The sequence below is a fragment of the Bubalus kerabau genome, chromosome 6, assembly GCF_029407905.1.
Source record: "Bubalus kerabau isolate K-KA32 ecotype Philippines breed swamp buffalo chromosome 6, PCC_UOA_SB_1v2, whole genome shotgun sequence".
Taxonomy (NCBI): domain Eukaryota; kingdom Metazoa; phylum Chordata; class Mammalia; order Artiodactyla; family Bovidae; genus Bubalus; species Bubalus kerabau.
In genome coordinates, this window is record NC_073629.1 from 9,252,472 (window position 1) to 9,268,632 (window position 16,161).

At 44.3% G+C, this 16,161-nt stretch overlaps 1 protein-coding gene across 1 annotated transcript; it reads left to right on the forward strand.

Moving 5' to 3' along the window:
- Positions 1-8,691: 8,691 nt before the first annotated feature.
- On the forward strand, positions 8,692-15,725 carry LOC129655926 (intelectin-2-like). Its single transcript, XM_055586716.1, has 8 exons — positions 8,692-8,703; positions 8,993-9,056; positions 9,689-9,796; positions 10,745-10,992; positions 11,322-11,480; positions 11,875-11,995; positions 12,996-13,099; positions 15,424-15,725. The coding sequence occupies exons 1-8, from the start codon at positions 8,692-8,694 to the stop codon at positions 15,574-15,576; spliced, it is 969 nt and encodes a 322-aa protein (XP_055442691.1). The 3' UTR covers positions 15,577-15,725.
- Positions 15,726-16,161: the final 436 nt, after the last annotated feature.

Below are 16,161 nucleotides of genomic sequence, written 5' to 3' on the forward strand. Positions count from 1 at the left end.
CGGGCACGACTGAGAGAGTGAACTGAACTGAACTAATGATGGTAGCTGTAGGTTTGTCATGCTGCTGCTGCTGCTAAGTCGCCTCAGTCGTGTCCGACTCTGTGCAACCCCATAGACGGCAGCCCACCAGGCTCCCCCGTCCCTGGGATTCTCCAGGCAAGAACACTGGAGTGGGTTGCCATTTCCTTCTCCAGTGCGTGAAAGTGAAAAGTGAAAGTGAAGTCGCTCAGTCGTGTCCAACTCTTAGCGACCCCATGTACTGGCAGCCCACCAGGCTCCTCCATCCATGGGATTTTCCAGGCAAGCGTGCTTGAGTGGCGTGCCAGGTTTGTCATATATGGCCTTTATTATGTTGAGCTATGTACCCTCTAGGCCCACTTTCTGGAGAGTTTTTTTTTTTTTTTTTTATCATAAATGGGTGCTTAGTTTTGTTGACAACCTTTTCTGCATCTATTGAGATGATCATGTGGTATTATTCAAATTGTTGATATGGTGTATCACATTGACTGGTTTGTGGTTGTTGAAAGTTCCTTGCATCCCTGGGATGAATCCCACTTGATCATGGTGTATGATCTTTTTAATGTATTGTTGGATACAGATTGCTAGTATTTTGTTGAGGATTTTTACATCTATCTTCATCAGTGATATTAGCCTGTAATTTTATTTATTTGTGGTATCTTTGTCTGGTTTTGGTATCAGGGTGATGGTGGAGTCATGAAATGAATTGGGAAGTTTTCCTTTCTCTGCAACTTTTTGGATCAGTTTTAGAGGGATAAAGGTTTGATAACTCTTCCCTAAATGTTCGATAAAATTCACCCTTGAAGCTGTCAGGTCGTAGACTTTTGTTTGTTGGGAAGTTTTCAATCACGATTTCAATTTCAGTGCTTGGTCGGTTCATATATTTTCTGTTTCTTACTGGTTCAGTCTTGGGAGACTGTACCCTTTTAAGAACTTGTCCATTTCTTCCAGATTGTCCATTTTATTGGCATACAGTTGTTCACAGTAGTCTGTTATTCTTGGTATTTCTATGGAGTCAGTTGTAACTTAACCACTTTCATTTCCTATTTTACTGATCTGAGTCCGCTCCCTTTTTTTCTTGATGAGTCTGGCTAAAGGTTTATCAGTCTTGTTTATCTTTTCAGAGAACCGGCTTTTAGTTTCATCAATCTTTGCAATTGTTTTCTTTGTCTCTATTTCATTTATTTCTACTCTGATATTTACGATTTCCTTCCTTCTACTAATTTTAGGTTTTGTTTGTTCTCCTTTCTCTAGTTGTTTTAGGTGTGAGGTTAAGTTGTTTATTTCAAATTTTTCTTGAGGTAAGATTGTATTGCTATTAACTTCCTTCTTCGAACTGCTTTTGCTGCATCCTGTAAGTTTTGGACCATTTAGCTTTTGTTTTAATTTGTCTCTAGGCATTTTTTTTTTATTCCTTCAGTGATCCAGTGGTTGTTTAGTAGCATGCTGTTTAGCCACCACAAGTTTGTATTTCTCAGGGTTTTTTCTTGTGTTTTATTTCTAATCTCATAGTGCTGTCATCAGAAAAGATGCTTGAGACGATTTTGATTTTCTTAAATTTACCAATGCTCACCTTGTGGCTCTATAAATATTGATTAAGCTCAACTTAGGAACCAGAGATTAAATAGCTAACATCTGTTGGGTCATAGAAAAAGCAAGAGAATTACAGAAAACATGTACTTCTGCTTTATTGACTGTGCTAAAGCCTTTGCTGTGTGGATGAAAACAAACTGTGGAAAATTCTTAAAGAGATGGGAATACCAGCCCACCTTACCTGCCTCCTGAGAAATCTGTTTGCAGGTTAAGATGCAACTGTTAGAACCAGACATGGAACAATGGACTTGTTCAAAATTGGGAAAGGTGTGCATCATGGCTGTATATTGTTACCCTGCTTATTTAACTTATATGCAGAGTACCTCATGTGAAATGCCAGGCTGGATGAAGTGCAAGCTGGTATCAAGACTGCTGGAAGAAATATCAATAACCTCAGATATGCAGATGACATCACTCTTAAGGCAGAAAGCAAAGAGAAACTAAAGAGCTTCTGGATGAAAGTAAAAGAGGAGAGTGAAAAAGCTGGCTTTAAACTCAACATTCTAAAAACAAAGGTCATGGCATCCATTCCATCTCTTCTTGGCAAATAGATAGGGAAACAAAAGAAGCCATGACAGACTTTATTTTCTTGGGCTCCAAGATCACTGCAGATGGTGACTGCAGCCATAAATTAAAAGAGGCTTGCACCTTAGAAAAAAAGCTATAATCAACCTAGACAGCATATTAGTAAGCAGAGACATTACTTTGCAGATGAAGGTCCATCTAGTCAAGGCTATGGTTTTTCAAATAGTCATGTGAGAGTTGGACCAGAAAGAAAGCTGAATACTTAAGAATTGATGCTTTTGAACTGTAGTGTTGGAGAAGACTCTTGGGAGTTCCTTGGACTGCAAGGGGATCAAACCAGTCAATCCTAAAGGAAATCAATCCTGAATATTCATTGAAAGGACTGATGCTGAAGCTGAAGTTCCTATACTTTGGCCACCTGATGCAAAGAACTGAATCATTGGAAAAGACCCCGATACTGGGAAAGATTGAAGGCAGGAGGAGAAGGAAACGACGGAGGGCAAGATGTTTGCATGTCATCACTGACTCAATGGACATGAGTTTGAGCAATCTCTGGGAAATGGTGAAGGACAGGGAAGCCTGGCTTGCTGAAGTCCATGTGGTCTTAAAGAGTTGGACAGGACCGAGTGACTGAAGAACAACAATGAACATGACAATAAAAAGAGAGCAGGGATGGTATAGTATTATCAGATAAATTAGACTTAAAAATTTGTAAGAGGCAAAATAAATTATATATTAACAATGGTTCAATATGGCAAGAAGATAGAGCAATTATAAACATTTATGAAACCCACAACAGACCTTCAAAATATATAAAGCAAAGATGGACATCACTGAAAGAAGAGATAGTTGTATAATAAGCATGTAATCCCAAAGGGAAAGGGGTGGGAGACTTTTCGCAAAACTGTAACAGCCCCTGAATTCTCCTTCTAAAGAGTGAAGGAGCTTTCCCTTATGTTTCTCTCCTACTATGAGCTTCTTGGAATGAAGTGTTCCCTCCCAAGTTGAGAACTTTGGCTTGTTTTGTAAATTCCCTAGAGTTGCTTCTGTGTCTTTTAGGAGGACAGCTTAGTTGTGCTCCTGCTCAAATACTTGCTCAATAGAGATGAAGACTTTGGTTTTCTCAGGGCTAGATTAGGCTCAGCACAGAATCATAAACTTACCACTTACATAAAATTAATTGACTTCATGCTGCTACTGCTGCTGCTAAGTCGCTTCAGTTGTGTTCGACTCTGTGTGACCCCATAGACGGAAGCCCACCAGGCTCCCCCGTCCCTGGGATTCTCCAGGCAAGAACACTGGAGTGGGTTGCCATTTCCTTCTCCAATGCATGAAAATGAAAAGTGAAAGGGAAGTCGCTCGGTCGTGCCCGATTCTTAGCGACCCCATGGACTGCAGCCTACCAGGCTCCTCTGTCCATGCGGTTTTCCAGGCAAGAGTACTGGAGTGGGGTGCCATTGCCTTTTCCGAATTGACTTCATGTGAAACAATATACAGTTATCGAATTTGTCAGTTAAAGACTAAGAAGCTAAAATTGAACATCTATCATCCATATCATTTTACATGAAAGACATTAAAAGATTATATTGGAGTATAGTTGATCTACATTGTTGTGTTAGCTTAGGTGTACAGCAAAGTGGAAAGAATTTTAGCACTAACAAAATAGAAAGGCCAAAACCACAGAATAAATATACTTCTGTAGCTTCAATATATCTAGTTCTTGGAAATAGAATTTTGTATGTTGTTTGTCAACCAATTGAAGTATCACTACCTGCCACAATCTTTAGATGACATTTTGTGAATATTTGATTCAGTTTAAATTCCCCTTATCTAAATATTTGATTTTGTTCATACACTGGAGTCAGTGATTTCTTTGAGAAAAAATATTTACCTCCCTTTCCCCATGACAGAATCAACCACTTCCTCCAATATATTTTCATAATTTTGAGGCAAGCCTTTATTATATAATTGATAACATTGTAATCAAATATTTATTTTTTTCTTATAGCAATTCTCAGGAAAGGGTTGATGGCTTCCCTTGTCTATAAGCTAATATTTTATATTTTGAGAATGTCAAGGAAATGAATTACTCAGTAGATCCAGATTAATTACAAAAGAAAAAGACTGAGGCATCTGGGAGTAAGAGTATTTAGCAACTGCAAGAATAGACTCCATGTAGGTCTAAAACCTGGGTCTGCCACCAGGAAGTTGTGACTACAAAACGAGCTTTCAGTACCCCACTGTGGCTGTTGTTCAGTCACTAAGTCGTGTCTGACTCTTGCAACCCCGTGGACAACAGCAAGCCATGCTTCCCTGTCCCTCACTATCTCCCAGAATTTGCTCAAACTCGTGTCCATCGGGTTGGGGATGCTATCCAGCCATCTCATCCTCTGCTGCCCTCTTCTTCTGCCTTTAATCTTTCCCAGCATCATGGTCTTTTCCAATGAGTCCACTGTTCCCATCAAGTGGCCAAAGTATTGAACCTGCACGTTCAGCATCAGCCCTTCCAATGAACATTCAGGGTTGATTTCCTTCAGGATTGACTGGTGATCTCCGTGCTGTCCTAGGGACTCTCAGAAGTCTTTTCTAGCACCACAATTCAAAAGCGTCAATTCTTTGGCTCTCAGCCTTCTTTACAAAACAAGCTTTCAGTATCCCAGTACACTGTGGTATTCTGTAAGGTTGAAATGCTAGTGTACTTACTGGGATAAAATCAGGATGGGATTTTAAGTGAGAATAGATATGGTAACATTTTTTTTTAAAGGAGTGTAGAATTATTCAGTTTGAAAATTTAATGCAGACTGATCCTCAAGATATATACTGTTACATAAAATCAGATTTCATAGTTTTTAAAAAGACAGTAATGCATGCTATATCTGTATACATGTATACATGTTGCTGCTGAGTCATTTCAGTCGTGTCCAACTCTGTGAGACCCCATAGATGGCAGCCCACCAGGCTCCCCCATCCCTGGGATTCTCCAGGCAAGAACACTGGAGTGGGTTGCCATTCCCTTCTCCAATGCATGAAAGTGAAAAGTGAAAGGGAAGCTGCTCAGTCGTGTCTGACTCTTTGCGACCCCATGGACTGCAGCCTACCAGGCTCCTCTGTCCATGGGATTTTCCAGGCAAGAGTACTGGAGTGGGGTGCCATTGCCTTCTCCATGTATACATGTTATTACCCCAAATATTAGGATTTTGGATATCAGGCACACTTTATTTCAGAATGTCAGTTACAGACACAACCCTTCCTTCCCTGGCTGAGGTTTTCGAACTTTCTAAGGTGTCATCTAATAGTTACATATCCTTTTGGTAGAGGTCACTGCATATGCCTTTGGCCACATATTCTCAATTGTCTCATGTTAGAAACAGTATTCAGCAGAGGATGACACCATGCATTGATGGCCAAAGAATGAACATCTGCAAGGTGACTCAATCCAAATACATTGCTTTATTTCCTCAAATTTTACTAGTCAAATTTTAGAAGTTTGCTATCATGCAACAGCAACGTTTCTCAGCTGTTGGGTTGGGTCTGTGTAACTAGTGAGCTTATTTTACTTGGAATATGCTGTGCTTAGTCACTCAGTCGTGTTTGACTCTTTGTGACACCATGAGTTGTAGGTGTCACAGACTTCTCTGTCCAGGCGGATTCTCCAGGCGAGAATCCTGGAGTGGGTTGCCAAACCCTCCTCCAGGGGATCTTTCCAACTCAGGGATCCAACCCAGGTCTCCCACATAGCAGACAGATTCTTTTCTGTCTGAGCCACCAGGGAAGCCCTGTACATGGGATGCCAAATAGCAAAATACTTGCTCTTTACTGAGGTGCGTATGGGAAAATGTTTTGGGAGCTATTATGTGTGTGCATGTGTGTGTGCCCTTGTTGAAGATGATTTATGAAGGAAATTTTCCACACTGTTTGCCTGCTGAAGACCCAGAATTTGTTATTCCTTTCATTTCTCCTTGCAAAACAGACCAGTTTTTCTCCCAGACCATCTCCCTTGTAATACAGAACCAAGACAGCTGACACGCGGCGCTGACATTGTTTCCCTGAGGTCTTCCTTTAATGCCCTGGTGCAGTCTCACCTCCTGAGACACCACAGGCAAAACATTTAACATTTCCCCTAAAACAGAGCACAGAGCACCATCCTTCTAACCTCGAAGATTAGTTTCCTCATCAGACATAAACACACCACCAAGCCAGGGCCCCGTATTTTATGGAGTCATTTCCTGAGGCTGAAAAAAGGATGGTGTGGACTTGTGCCCTGCCTGGTAAAGGCTTCAGCCTGAAACTGACCCTTTCTGCTCACATTTCTTGGCTAGGACAAGTCCCATGGGCCACTTAACTTCACAGAGGAGAGGTGCAGTCTTTCCTGGGCCTCCAAAAAGAAGGGAGTTAATCACAGTGAACAACCCAAGTGACTACCTGAGAAATTGCCTGATTAAGTGGTATTAGTGGTCATTTCCCTATGGCTGTAGCAAACAGCAGAGATGTATGGGAGACAGGTCAGTCCTCTCTCCATCTCTCTCTGCAACCCTGTCCTCTTTGAAAACAAATTCAGATGGTTGTGATGTAGTAGAGTGCACGGGTAAGTGTAAGTTATTAATAACATTCCAGGCCTTGGATTAGATAGTGGTTTATATGTGTGTAAGGCATTTGCCTTCTTCTGCACTGAACAAGTTGGATGGTTTCTGCACCTTGGACATCAAAGAGATGTGGGGCTGGAGGCCCAGGAGTGAGAGGAAGCAGTGCCCTGAACATCAGCATCTGTCCCTGAGAGCAGTCCCAGCAGCAGAGGTGATGGAAATGAGGTGTCAATGGTCAGCATGAGCCTGGGCAGTGGACAGAGCTGAAAGGCGTCGGGCTGACATGGGTGTGGAATGGTGAAATCTAGTTTTAAGCTTTGTAAGCTATGATGAGCCTAGACAGCGTATTAAAAGCAGAGATCTCACTTTTCTGACCCTGTAGTCCTTATAGTCAAATATGGTCAAATGTCCATGTAGTCAAAGCTATGGTTTTTCCAGTAGTCATGTATAGATGTGAGAGTTGGACCATAAAAAAGGCTGAGCACTGAAGGGTTGGTGCTTTTTAACTGTGTTGCTGGAGAAGGGTCTTGAGAATCCCTTGGACTGCAAGGAGATCAAGCCAGTCAATCCTAAAGGTAATCAACCCTGACTATTCATTGGAAAGACCAATGCTGAAGCTGAAACTCCAATATTTTGGCCACATGATGCAAGAGCTGGCTCATTGGAAAAGACCCTGATGCTGGGAAAGGTTGAAGGCAGGAGGAAAAGGGGATGACGGAGGATGAGATGGTTGGATGGCATTTCCGTTTCAATAGAGATGAGTTTGAGCAAATTCTGGGAGATACTGAGGGACAGGGGAGCCTGAATTGCTGAAGTTCATGGGATCGCAAGGAGTCGGACATCACTGAGTGACTGAATAATAACAAGAACATCCCCTGGGGATTTTGGGCTTCAGTGTGGACAGGAAATCTCTTAATAATGGGAGGCAATGAAAGCCAGAGAAAATTCAGTCTGATGAATGCTGGCTGAGCTGAGTAGAACTCCCAGGCTAGCGGACCCTAGCCAAGTACCAGTTACATTAAAAAGAATTAATGATATAAGTTGATAATTGCACTGTGGTTAATATGAGAATATCTGTATTGGGAAAGGACATACTTATCTAGGGAAAAGACCTTCATATATGTAACTTATCCTCAATATGTTAAAGAAAGAAAGGCTGTGTGAGTTTTTGTGTGGATATAGAGAGAAGGCATACATAATAAAGCAAATTGGGTAGAATACAAACTATCTGTGAATACAGGTAGAAGCTATATGTGCCTTTGCACTATTCTTATTTTTGCAATATTCTGTAAATTTTCAATTATTTTAGCCCCCAACTTAAAACAGAATGACATGACAGTGTGGCACATGTCATAATTCGGGTGACAAAGCCCATAGTAGGCTGGGGGAGTATCCGTCAGCTATGACTGGGGGTAGGGGATTCAGGGCAGGCTTCATGGAGAAGTTTCGGGAGAGACTGGAAGGATGATGACCTGATGGAGGTGTGTGAGGCCCTGGGGCATCTGACTGAGGTGGGAGCAGGACAGGCTGCAGGGGAGAACTGTGAGGTCCCGTCCATCCCAAGAGTCTGTTATGGAAGGGAGCACTGTGTGTGCTCTGACCCTGCAGGGCTCACTCCCCTCATGGTGAGTGTCACCTGTGTGCCCAGGAGTGCTCCCTCCTGCCCCTCCAGACAGTTACACAATCCTTCTCATTGCCTGGGCGAGCCTCAGGGACCTTCAAGGGAAGAAAGCCTGAGGGAGGGGCTTGCAGACCAAAGTGGGCTGGGATGGGCAGGGCCCATATGCTTTGCTCTCCCCATAAAGGCTCAGCACTTCACTCATGTCAGGACTGTCTGCAGAGGCAGTAGCTCTGAGTCTCCACCTGGCAGGAAACTCTCAGCTCCTGGCATCTGTGAGGAAGGAAGGGGATAGCTCTCCGTGCTGTGGGGAAGCTGAGTCTGAGACAAGATCCGAGTGTGTGGGGAGCCACGATGCCAGCTCAGGTCTGATTTTGGTCTCAGGGATGCAGAGTTTCAGAGAAAGGAACCTGTGGGCCCTTAATGATTTGAGGGTTGGATGCTGCTGCTGCTGCTGCTAAGTCGCTTGGATGAGGTGGGGTCTATTCCAGGAGGTTCGAGAATACTCAGAATCCCATCACTTTCCATTTGAGGTTTCCATATGCAGAAAGTTCAGAGATCATAATGGGAAGATGAAAAACGATGAATCAGCAAGGGTGGAAGGGAGAGAAAGAATGAACCCGCCAATGACATTCTGCACCTCCTTTCTTCTTAGGGGCCAGGGTCCAGATTCTGCCTCCTGCTGTTCCTCTCTCTGGCCGCCAGAGGGCGGGGTGCAGGTAGGTCACTCAGGAGCAGCAGTTTCATCAGCTCACCCAGGTGCACAGTGGAGCAGAGGGAATAGAGCTGGGCTGGATGCTGATGTCCTGGCCCAGAGGGGGAGTCGTGGAGATGCAGAGAAGCCACACTTTGCAGCTAAATTGAGCTGTGGCCTAGTGCTGATTGCTGGTCTCTCTGGATGTTTGGTCTGAAGCTAAGGCCTGTCCTGGGGCCCCAGTCTGTGCCTCTGTGTGGCTGAGGGGGCTCAGGGGAGTCATAGTGATGAAGACTGTTTTCTTCTAGCTGCTCCTGCTCCTATGGCCTTGGCTTTGGGATTTCCAGAGGGTGCTTGGTGGTCAGGGTTGTGTCCAGGGAACATTCTTCCCTAGTCCTCATCCTCAGAATTCCATTTATCACAGTAGGCATAAAGAGAGTTTTCATGTTTAATTAGTTGTGGAGAAGAGTGCAAGTTAAGTTAAGTCTGTACCAGATGGCGGCTCAGCTAGTCTTAGCAGAGGAGACACTGACCTCTGGGGCTGCAAAGCCCAGTGATGAACCTGTGAAGGGGAAAGGAGCTGGGATTCAATGACCAGGAAGGCTGGAGTGAGCCGTGCGACACTATTAATGAGAATTATCCTCACGTCCTCTACAGTGACCCCTTCTGTTGGGAAGTTCGGGGGGAACAAAACCTGTGCCCCTTTCCTGTCTTTCCTGCCCAGAACCTGCAAGGAAATCAAAGAAAGTTGCCATAGCGCAGGTGGTGAGTAATAAACCAACTCAGCATCCTCTCCTTTTGGCCCCTTTTTCACTACAGATCCTGGTCATGGAGATCAAAAGGGGTGTGCCTACCACTCCTGTCTGCTCCGACTCCAGCTTCCAGTCTAGGATATCTCCAGTGGGAATTTTGAGGCTTTTGGGTGCCATCTAGTTGTAGGAGACATGATTTTCTGAACACAGGGAGAATGTTCCTGGTGTTCCTGGTGACTCTTAGTTTGGCGACCAGAGCTCTGATGACTGTAAGATTTTCTCCTTCTTGTAAATAAGCTAAATAGTTAGTCTGCCCCAGTGTCATAGATTCTGGTAGGCAGAGACATAGAACCTTATTACTCACTATCACAGAAGTAGCCAGAGGATCAGCTTTTTCCTGTGCTGTTTCTCTGGTCCTGTCCCATCACAGTGATGTGAAGAGGTCCAGGAGATATCTGCACATGTAATTTGTTTGCCAAGCAGCTCATAAATTGGAATCATCAAGCAAGTACAAGTCTTTTCTGATATTACAGCTTATTTTCTTTGGGGCTGAGTATGAGGAGGAACTCTGCACTTAAGGAATCCGAATCTCATAAAATGGGCACTGACCATGCCTGCCCTTAGCTCTGAGTTGCAGAGGCCACATCCTGATGTGGACTTGAGATGTGGTCAGGTGCTGTTATCAGGCCTTGAGTGGTCAGAAGGAGGCTCTATCCAGAGGGAGATACCATCTCTGTCTTCTTGGATGTTTGCTCTATAACGTCTTTTTGAGAAGGAAGCATGGAGCAAAGGCAGTCAGTGTTTCTGCTCTTAGATTATGCACAGAGGACTATTCTCAAGAAATGGGTGTGTGTGGAAGCCTTAAGGATACATTTCTGACTTCCCAAATTCTTTGTGGTAATGGGCCTGACAGGACTCCCCGTTCTCAGACAGGGGGTCTCTGGGCTCGTTCCCTCTGCAGATGGCCTGTATCACCTCCGCACTGAGAATGGTGTCATCTACCAGACCTTCTGTGACATGACTTCTTGGGGCGGTGGCTGGACCCTGGTGGCCAGCGTCCATGAGAACAACATGCGTGGGAAATGCACGTTGGGCGATCGCTGGTCCAGTCAGCAGGGCAACAGGGCTGACTACCCAGAGGGTGATGGCAACTGGGCCAACTACAACACGTTTGGGTCTGCAGAGGCTGCCACCAGCGATGACTACAAGGTGGGTGGCACTGAGTTTCCAGGTGGGAAAGGGTGGGAACAGGGTGTGGCTGGAGCAGAGCATGTGGAAGGGAGGGTGGGAGACGGGGATGTGGAGGTGGGGCTGGAGAAGAAAGACAAAAGTCCATGTCTTGAATCACAGCTTCTTCCCACCAAGGCTGTTTGGGTGGTGGGGTCTCATTATCTACTGGAGGAGGGTGGGTATCTGTGACTGCTGCCACCTGCTTCCCTGGAGCCCTGAGCTCTCAGCTCAAGTGAGGGCTGTGTGTGTGGGTCTTTGGCTGGTGGCACCTCCTGGGCTGGTCAGGCTGAGTGTGCATCCCTCTGCAGAACCCTGGCTACTACGACATCCAGGCCCAGGACCTGGGCATCTGGCACGTGCCCAACAAGTCCCCCCTGCAGCACTGGAGGAACAGCTCCCTGCTGAGGTACCACACCAACACTGGCTTCTTCCGGAGAATGGGACATAATTTGTTTGGACTCTACCAGGTACATGGCGCTGCTGGCTGGGAGATGGGGGTGGTCTTTTGGTGAACAGAGAGCCAGTGTTTTGGATGAGGACTAAGTCTGCTCTGTTCATTGCACTAAGAGGTACCTCTGCTTGGCTTTCTCCTACCTCTGGGTCCCTGTGAACTAGTGTGCTGCCTCTCAGAGGAACTGTGAGCCAGGAAGCACAAGAAGCTGGAGGAATAACAGGGTGGGTAAAGAAGGAGAAAAACAAGGGTCTTGAGGCTGGTTAGGTTCTGAGCTATGAGTAGGGATGGCAAAGAATCACTATCATTCAGACTGTTGTCTGAATAATGCCACCTGAGGGCATTAAATCCTCTACTTCCCAGTACAGCAGTATCTCTACTCTCCTCAATCTGTATTTTCATCCCTGTAGAAATTCCCTGTGAAGTACGGAGCAGGGAAGTGCTGGACTGACAATGGCCCAGCCATTCCTGTCGACTATGACTTTGGCGATGCTGAGAAAACTGCATCTTATTACTCACCAAATGGTCAGCGTGAGTATCTGCTTCCAAAGCCCAGCCATCAATCCATCGCTGCACTCTTGGGGAAAGGGTAAATAACAATAATTAATGATTGCCAGCACTTATGGAACACATATCAATACAAGACACCAAACTGTTTTCTAGAAACTTGTCATGGTTTTGTGTCATTTAATCATCCTGAAAAATCTATGGAGTTAGAAGAATATAAAGCCAGACTTCTTAATCAATATACTGTGTGATGTAATAGTTAACGAAAGAGGCAAGCTAATGTTCCCAGGTGAGAACTACTTGGAAGGTAGTGAGAAAAATTTGTTTTTGTTATGATGGATAGCTATTATTTGAAAGAAGACATTTGTTCAGCAAGATAAAACAGGAGACATGGGTTTGATACCTCAGTAGGGAAGGTCCCCTGGAGAAGGAAATAGCTACCCACTCCAGTATTCTTGCTGGGAAAATCTCTAGGACCCAGGAACCTGGCGGGCTGAAGTCTATGGCATCACAAAGAGTCGACCACGACTGAGAGACTAACGCTACTAAAGTTAACGTTTGGTGGGAAAGTGTGAACCATCAGTTTTTACATTTACTATTTCAGGGAGAGCAGGTAATGGTAGGTAGGGCAAATAAAGTCATGGTAATTGGATGAGAAGTGTGCTAGCAGAAACCGATGGCCACTTCTGATCATTGCCTATTCCTGCTGGACCTCTGGAGGTCTTCGTGCTGATCTCTCAGTGGACTCTAATTTTTCCTATGAGCCCTAGGCAGACAAGTGACTCTTGTGAACATGAGCCTTGGTCTTGTTACCTCAGATGGAAGGAGGTTCCCTTCCAGCCAAATTCAGAGCCAGGATGTAGCGGCCACTGTCCACAAAAGTGCTGGGTTTCATCCCCTAAGCTTGGAGTGCTGGGAGGTAACCTGACCTGTTTATTTAGGGAATCCCTGGGCTGGTCAAAGGGAAATTGTTTCCAGTTCATCTTTTGAATACTTAGGCTTTTCTCTGCCTCTTCTTTTCCAGGAGAATTTGTTGCAGGATTCGTCCAGTTCAGGGTGTTTAACAATGAGGGAGCAGCCAATGCCCTGTGTGCTGGAATGAGAGTCACTGGCTGTAACACTGAGTTTGTGAGTTTAGGGATGATCCCTGGCTTGTGTGTGTGTGTGTGTGTGTGTGTGTCTATGTGTGCATGGGAAAACTTGATTGGGATGTTTGAATGTAAATCTCCTTGCCTTGCATTTTATTCTTTTGCAGGTATTTTGTGGACATACTTTTTAAATTGTTACTATTGCTTTTAAATTGAGATTCAATGGACATAAAATATTTTATTAGCTTCAAGTATATAACATAAAGATTCTATATTTTTATGTATTTTGAAATGATCATCACAGTAACTCTAGCCAACACCCACCACCACAAATAGTTTCAAATTCTTTTGTCTTGTGATAAAAAATTTTAATATCTACTTAGTAACTTTTCAGTGTACAAATCAGTATTATTAACTACAGTCACTAGTCTATATTTTACATCCCCAGGACTTAGTTTATAACTGAAAGTTTGTACCTTTGTCCAATGGATATAATTTCCTGTATTGAAGTCCAATTTATCTGTATTCTCATATATGATTAGTACTTTGAAGCTGTGTTTAAGAAGTATTTTCCTATGTCGAGATCATGATGATATTCTACATTCAATGGAGAAGCTTCATGCTTTTATTTTTTCCCAGTATTGAGAAGAGAGCACTGTAGTTGTGGTTAGTGGAGACTGTCTCTGAAGGACATTTATGGCTGGGGGGCAGGAGGAAGAGAGAGTCAGAGTGCTAAGAGCAAGAGTATTCATTCACTACCTTTTCCTTCCACACCTGTCAGTCTGGGAAACGTGACCCTGAGGTCAAGGACATCTTCACTTCCCCATTCAGTTACCAGTTGTCCATTTCTTAGTCGAGGTGTAATAGCTGTGTCTTCATGGAAGGGTCCCTAGATTATGATTTGGAGGGTGATGCAGGTGTGGGCTCTGGGAGTAGGGTGGGATGTGTTCCCCCTACACTGGCTTCCAAGGAACCTTATCTTGCTCATTAATGCTCATTTGCATGTACCCTTGCAAGCACTGATTCCTTAAAAATACATGCTAGGGAACCTACAAAGTGCAGCTATTAGAGATGCAGAGCTGACAGAGTCATCTTAAGGAACTCAGACTGAGTGGGAGAAAGATATAAACGCAAGACTGCAATCTCATGTGGTATCACATGTGATAGCAACATAAAAAGGGGCTCTGGGAAAACAATCCAGAAGCTTCTGCCTGTACTAACAGCACACAGTTGATTCTGCAGGAAGGCGACATCTTTGCTGAATGTCGAAAGATGTGTGTAGAGTTCAATAGGCAGCAAGGGGCAGAGTAGTGTCCTTGAGCATGAGTAACTGACATGTTCAGAATCACTGGGATTTAATAGACCATGGTGTGTTGAGGGGGCAGTGAGCTGTTGTGTAAATTGTATCAAGGTATGCACATGGTGTAGAATTAAGAGCTGATGCTGGAAATACTTGCAAGAAGTAGGGCAAGGAGGGGCTTTTGCATTATGTCCAGGACACAGAGTTTATGTTATAGGTGATGGGACACCTATAATCTGATGTTATGGGACACATCAGAGGAGTTTGACCAGGTTAGTGACTTGATCACTTTGGTTTAGCAAGGAGGGGGACGTGGATTCAAGAGCAGGGAAATAAGAGTCAATGAGACCATGAGGCAGGTGTAAAGGTACAGATGTGAAATAGTGAGGACCTGAGCCAGGGTGGCCTTGGTAAATTTGAAAGAGCAAGCATGGATGCATAGACAGTGAAATCAGCAGTTCTTGAAGATTAAATGGACGTGGGGGATGGGAAGTGAAAGAGGCAACAGACTTCAGGGTTTTGTTCTGGGTGATTGACTGCTATCAGTTAAGATGGGTGACAAGAAGAGAAATAGACTCAAGGGCAGCAAGAGAGTGAATTAGTTTTGTTTTGCTTAAGTGGAGTTTTAGATCTAGTGATATGTAGGTGGAGACATTCACAGGGCAGCTGGATAGGGGGTTTCAAGCCCAGAAAATACCTGGCTGGTCATTCAGATTTAGGAGTATATCTTGGCAATATATGATTATGCTGGTTCTAGCAAAAGTCATGGGTGAAGACAGACCATCATTGTGAGAGTGAGGTGTGGACAGAATTGTGAGCAATAAATAGCCTTTGGGGGATCCATTGAGGAAAAAGGGTGGTTGAGGGGTCTGAGAATAAGCATGAAGGAAGGTAGAAAGGAATTCAGGAAAGCATGGTTTCAGAGTCCACTGGAGGGAAAGGTTTTTTCAGGGGAGGGGTCAAGGCGAGTAGGAAGAAGACCAAACTTACAGGGGATTCGGCCATTAAGAGCTCACTGGTGTGTTTACAGCCAACTCCTCACTGTGTCTTCTCCTGCCCCCCAGCACTGCATCGGTGGAGGAGGATTCTTCCCAGAGGGCAATCCAGTGCAGTGTGGGGATTTCTCCTCCTTTGACTGGAACGGATATGGAGCTCACCAGGGTTACAGCTCCAGCCGGGAGATCACTGAGGCAGCTGTGCTCCTGTTCTACCGCTGAGAGCTGTGTGGTGTGAGACACAGAACCCAGCTCCTAAGCCCAGACCCTCAGAGATGGAAAAATGGAACGCTAACAAGGAGGGGAAGGGAATAAATTACATCACTTTGTGCACTTTGTGACTCTCACTGTCTTTTAATTCCTTTTACAAATTGAAACCTGGAGTGATGTTTTACAATAATGCCTTGTAAGCTGGTGATTTCCACTTTAGACTTCTGGAGTTTGGAACTTCTAGTCTCAGGTATCCCAGACACATATTTGCTTCTCTTTCTAGGGAACCCCTATGGGAGACTGAGGAGCAGGGAAAAATCATTCTTAATTTTACTACCATTCTATTATTGGTTAGTCAAATCAAGCTCTCTGCATGAGTATCTTAAAGAGGAAAAGCTGATTATTATTTAGTTTCAGTAGGAAAAAAAGAAACTGAGGTCACAGCTGTCCATTTCCTTTATTCCTCCAGTTTTGACAGTTGGGACAGTGTCTCTAAAATGATTGGGTACTATTTGCAACATCTCTGTTTTGGGGAGAGTTCTCACAATACCAAGGAATCCATTGACAGCTAGTAGGGTGTCCTACAACTCAATTCCA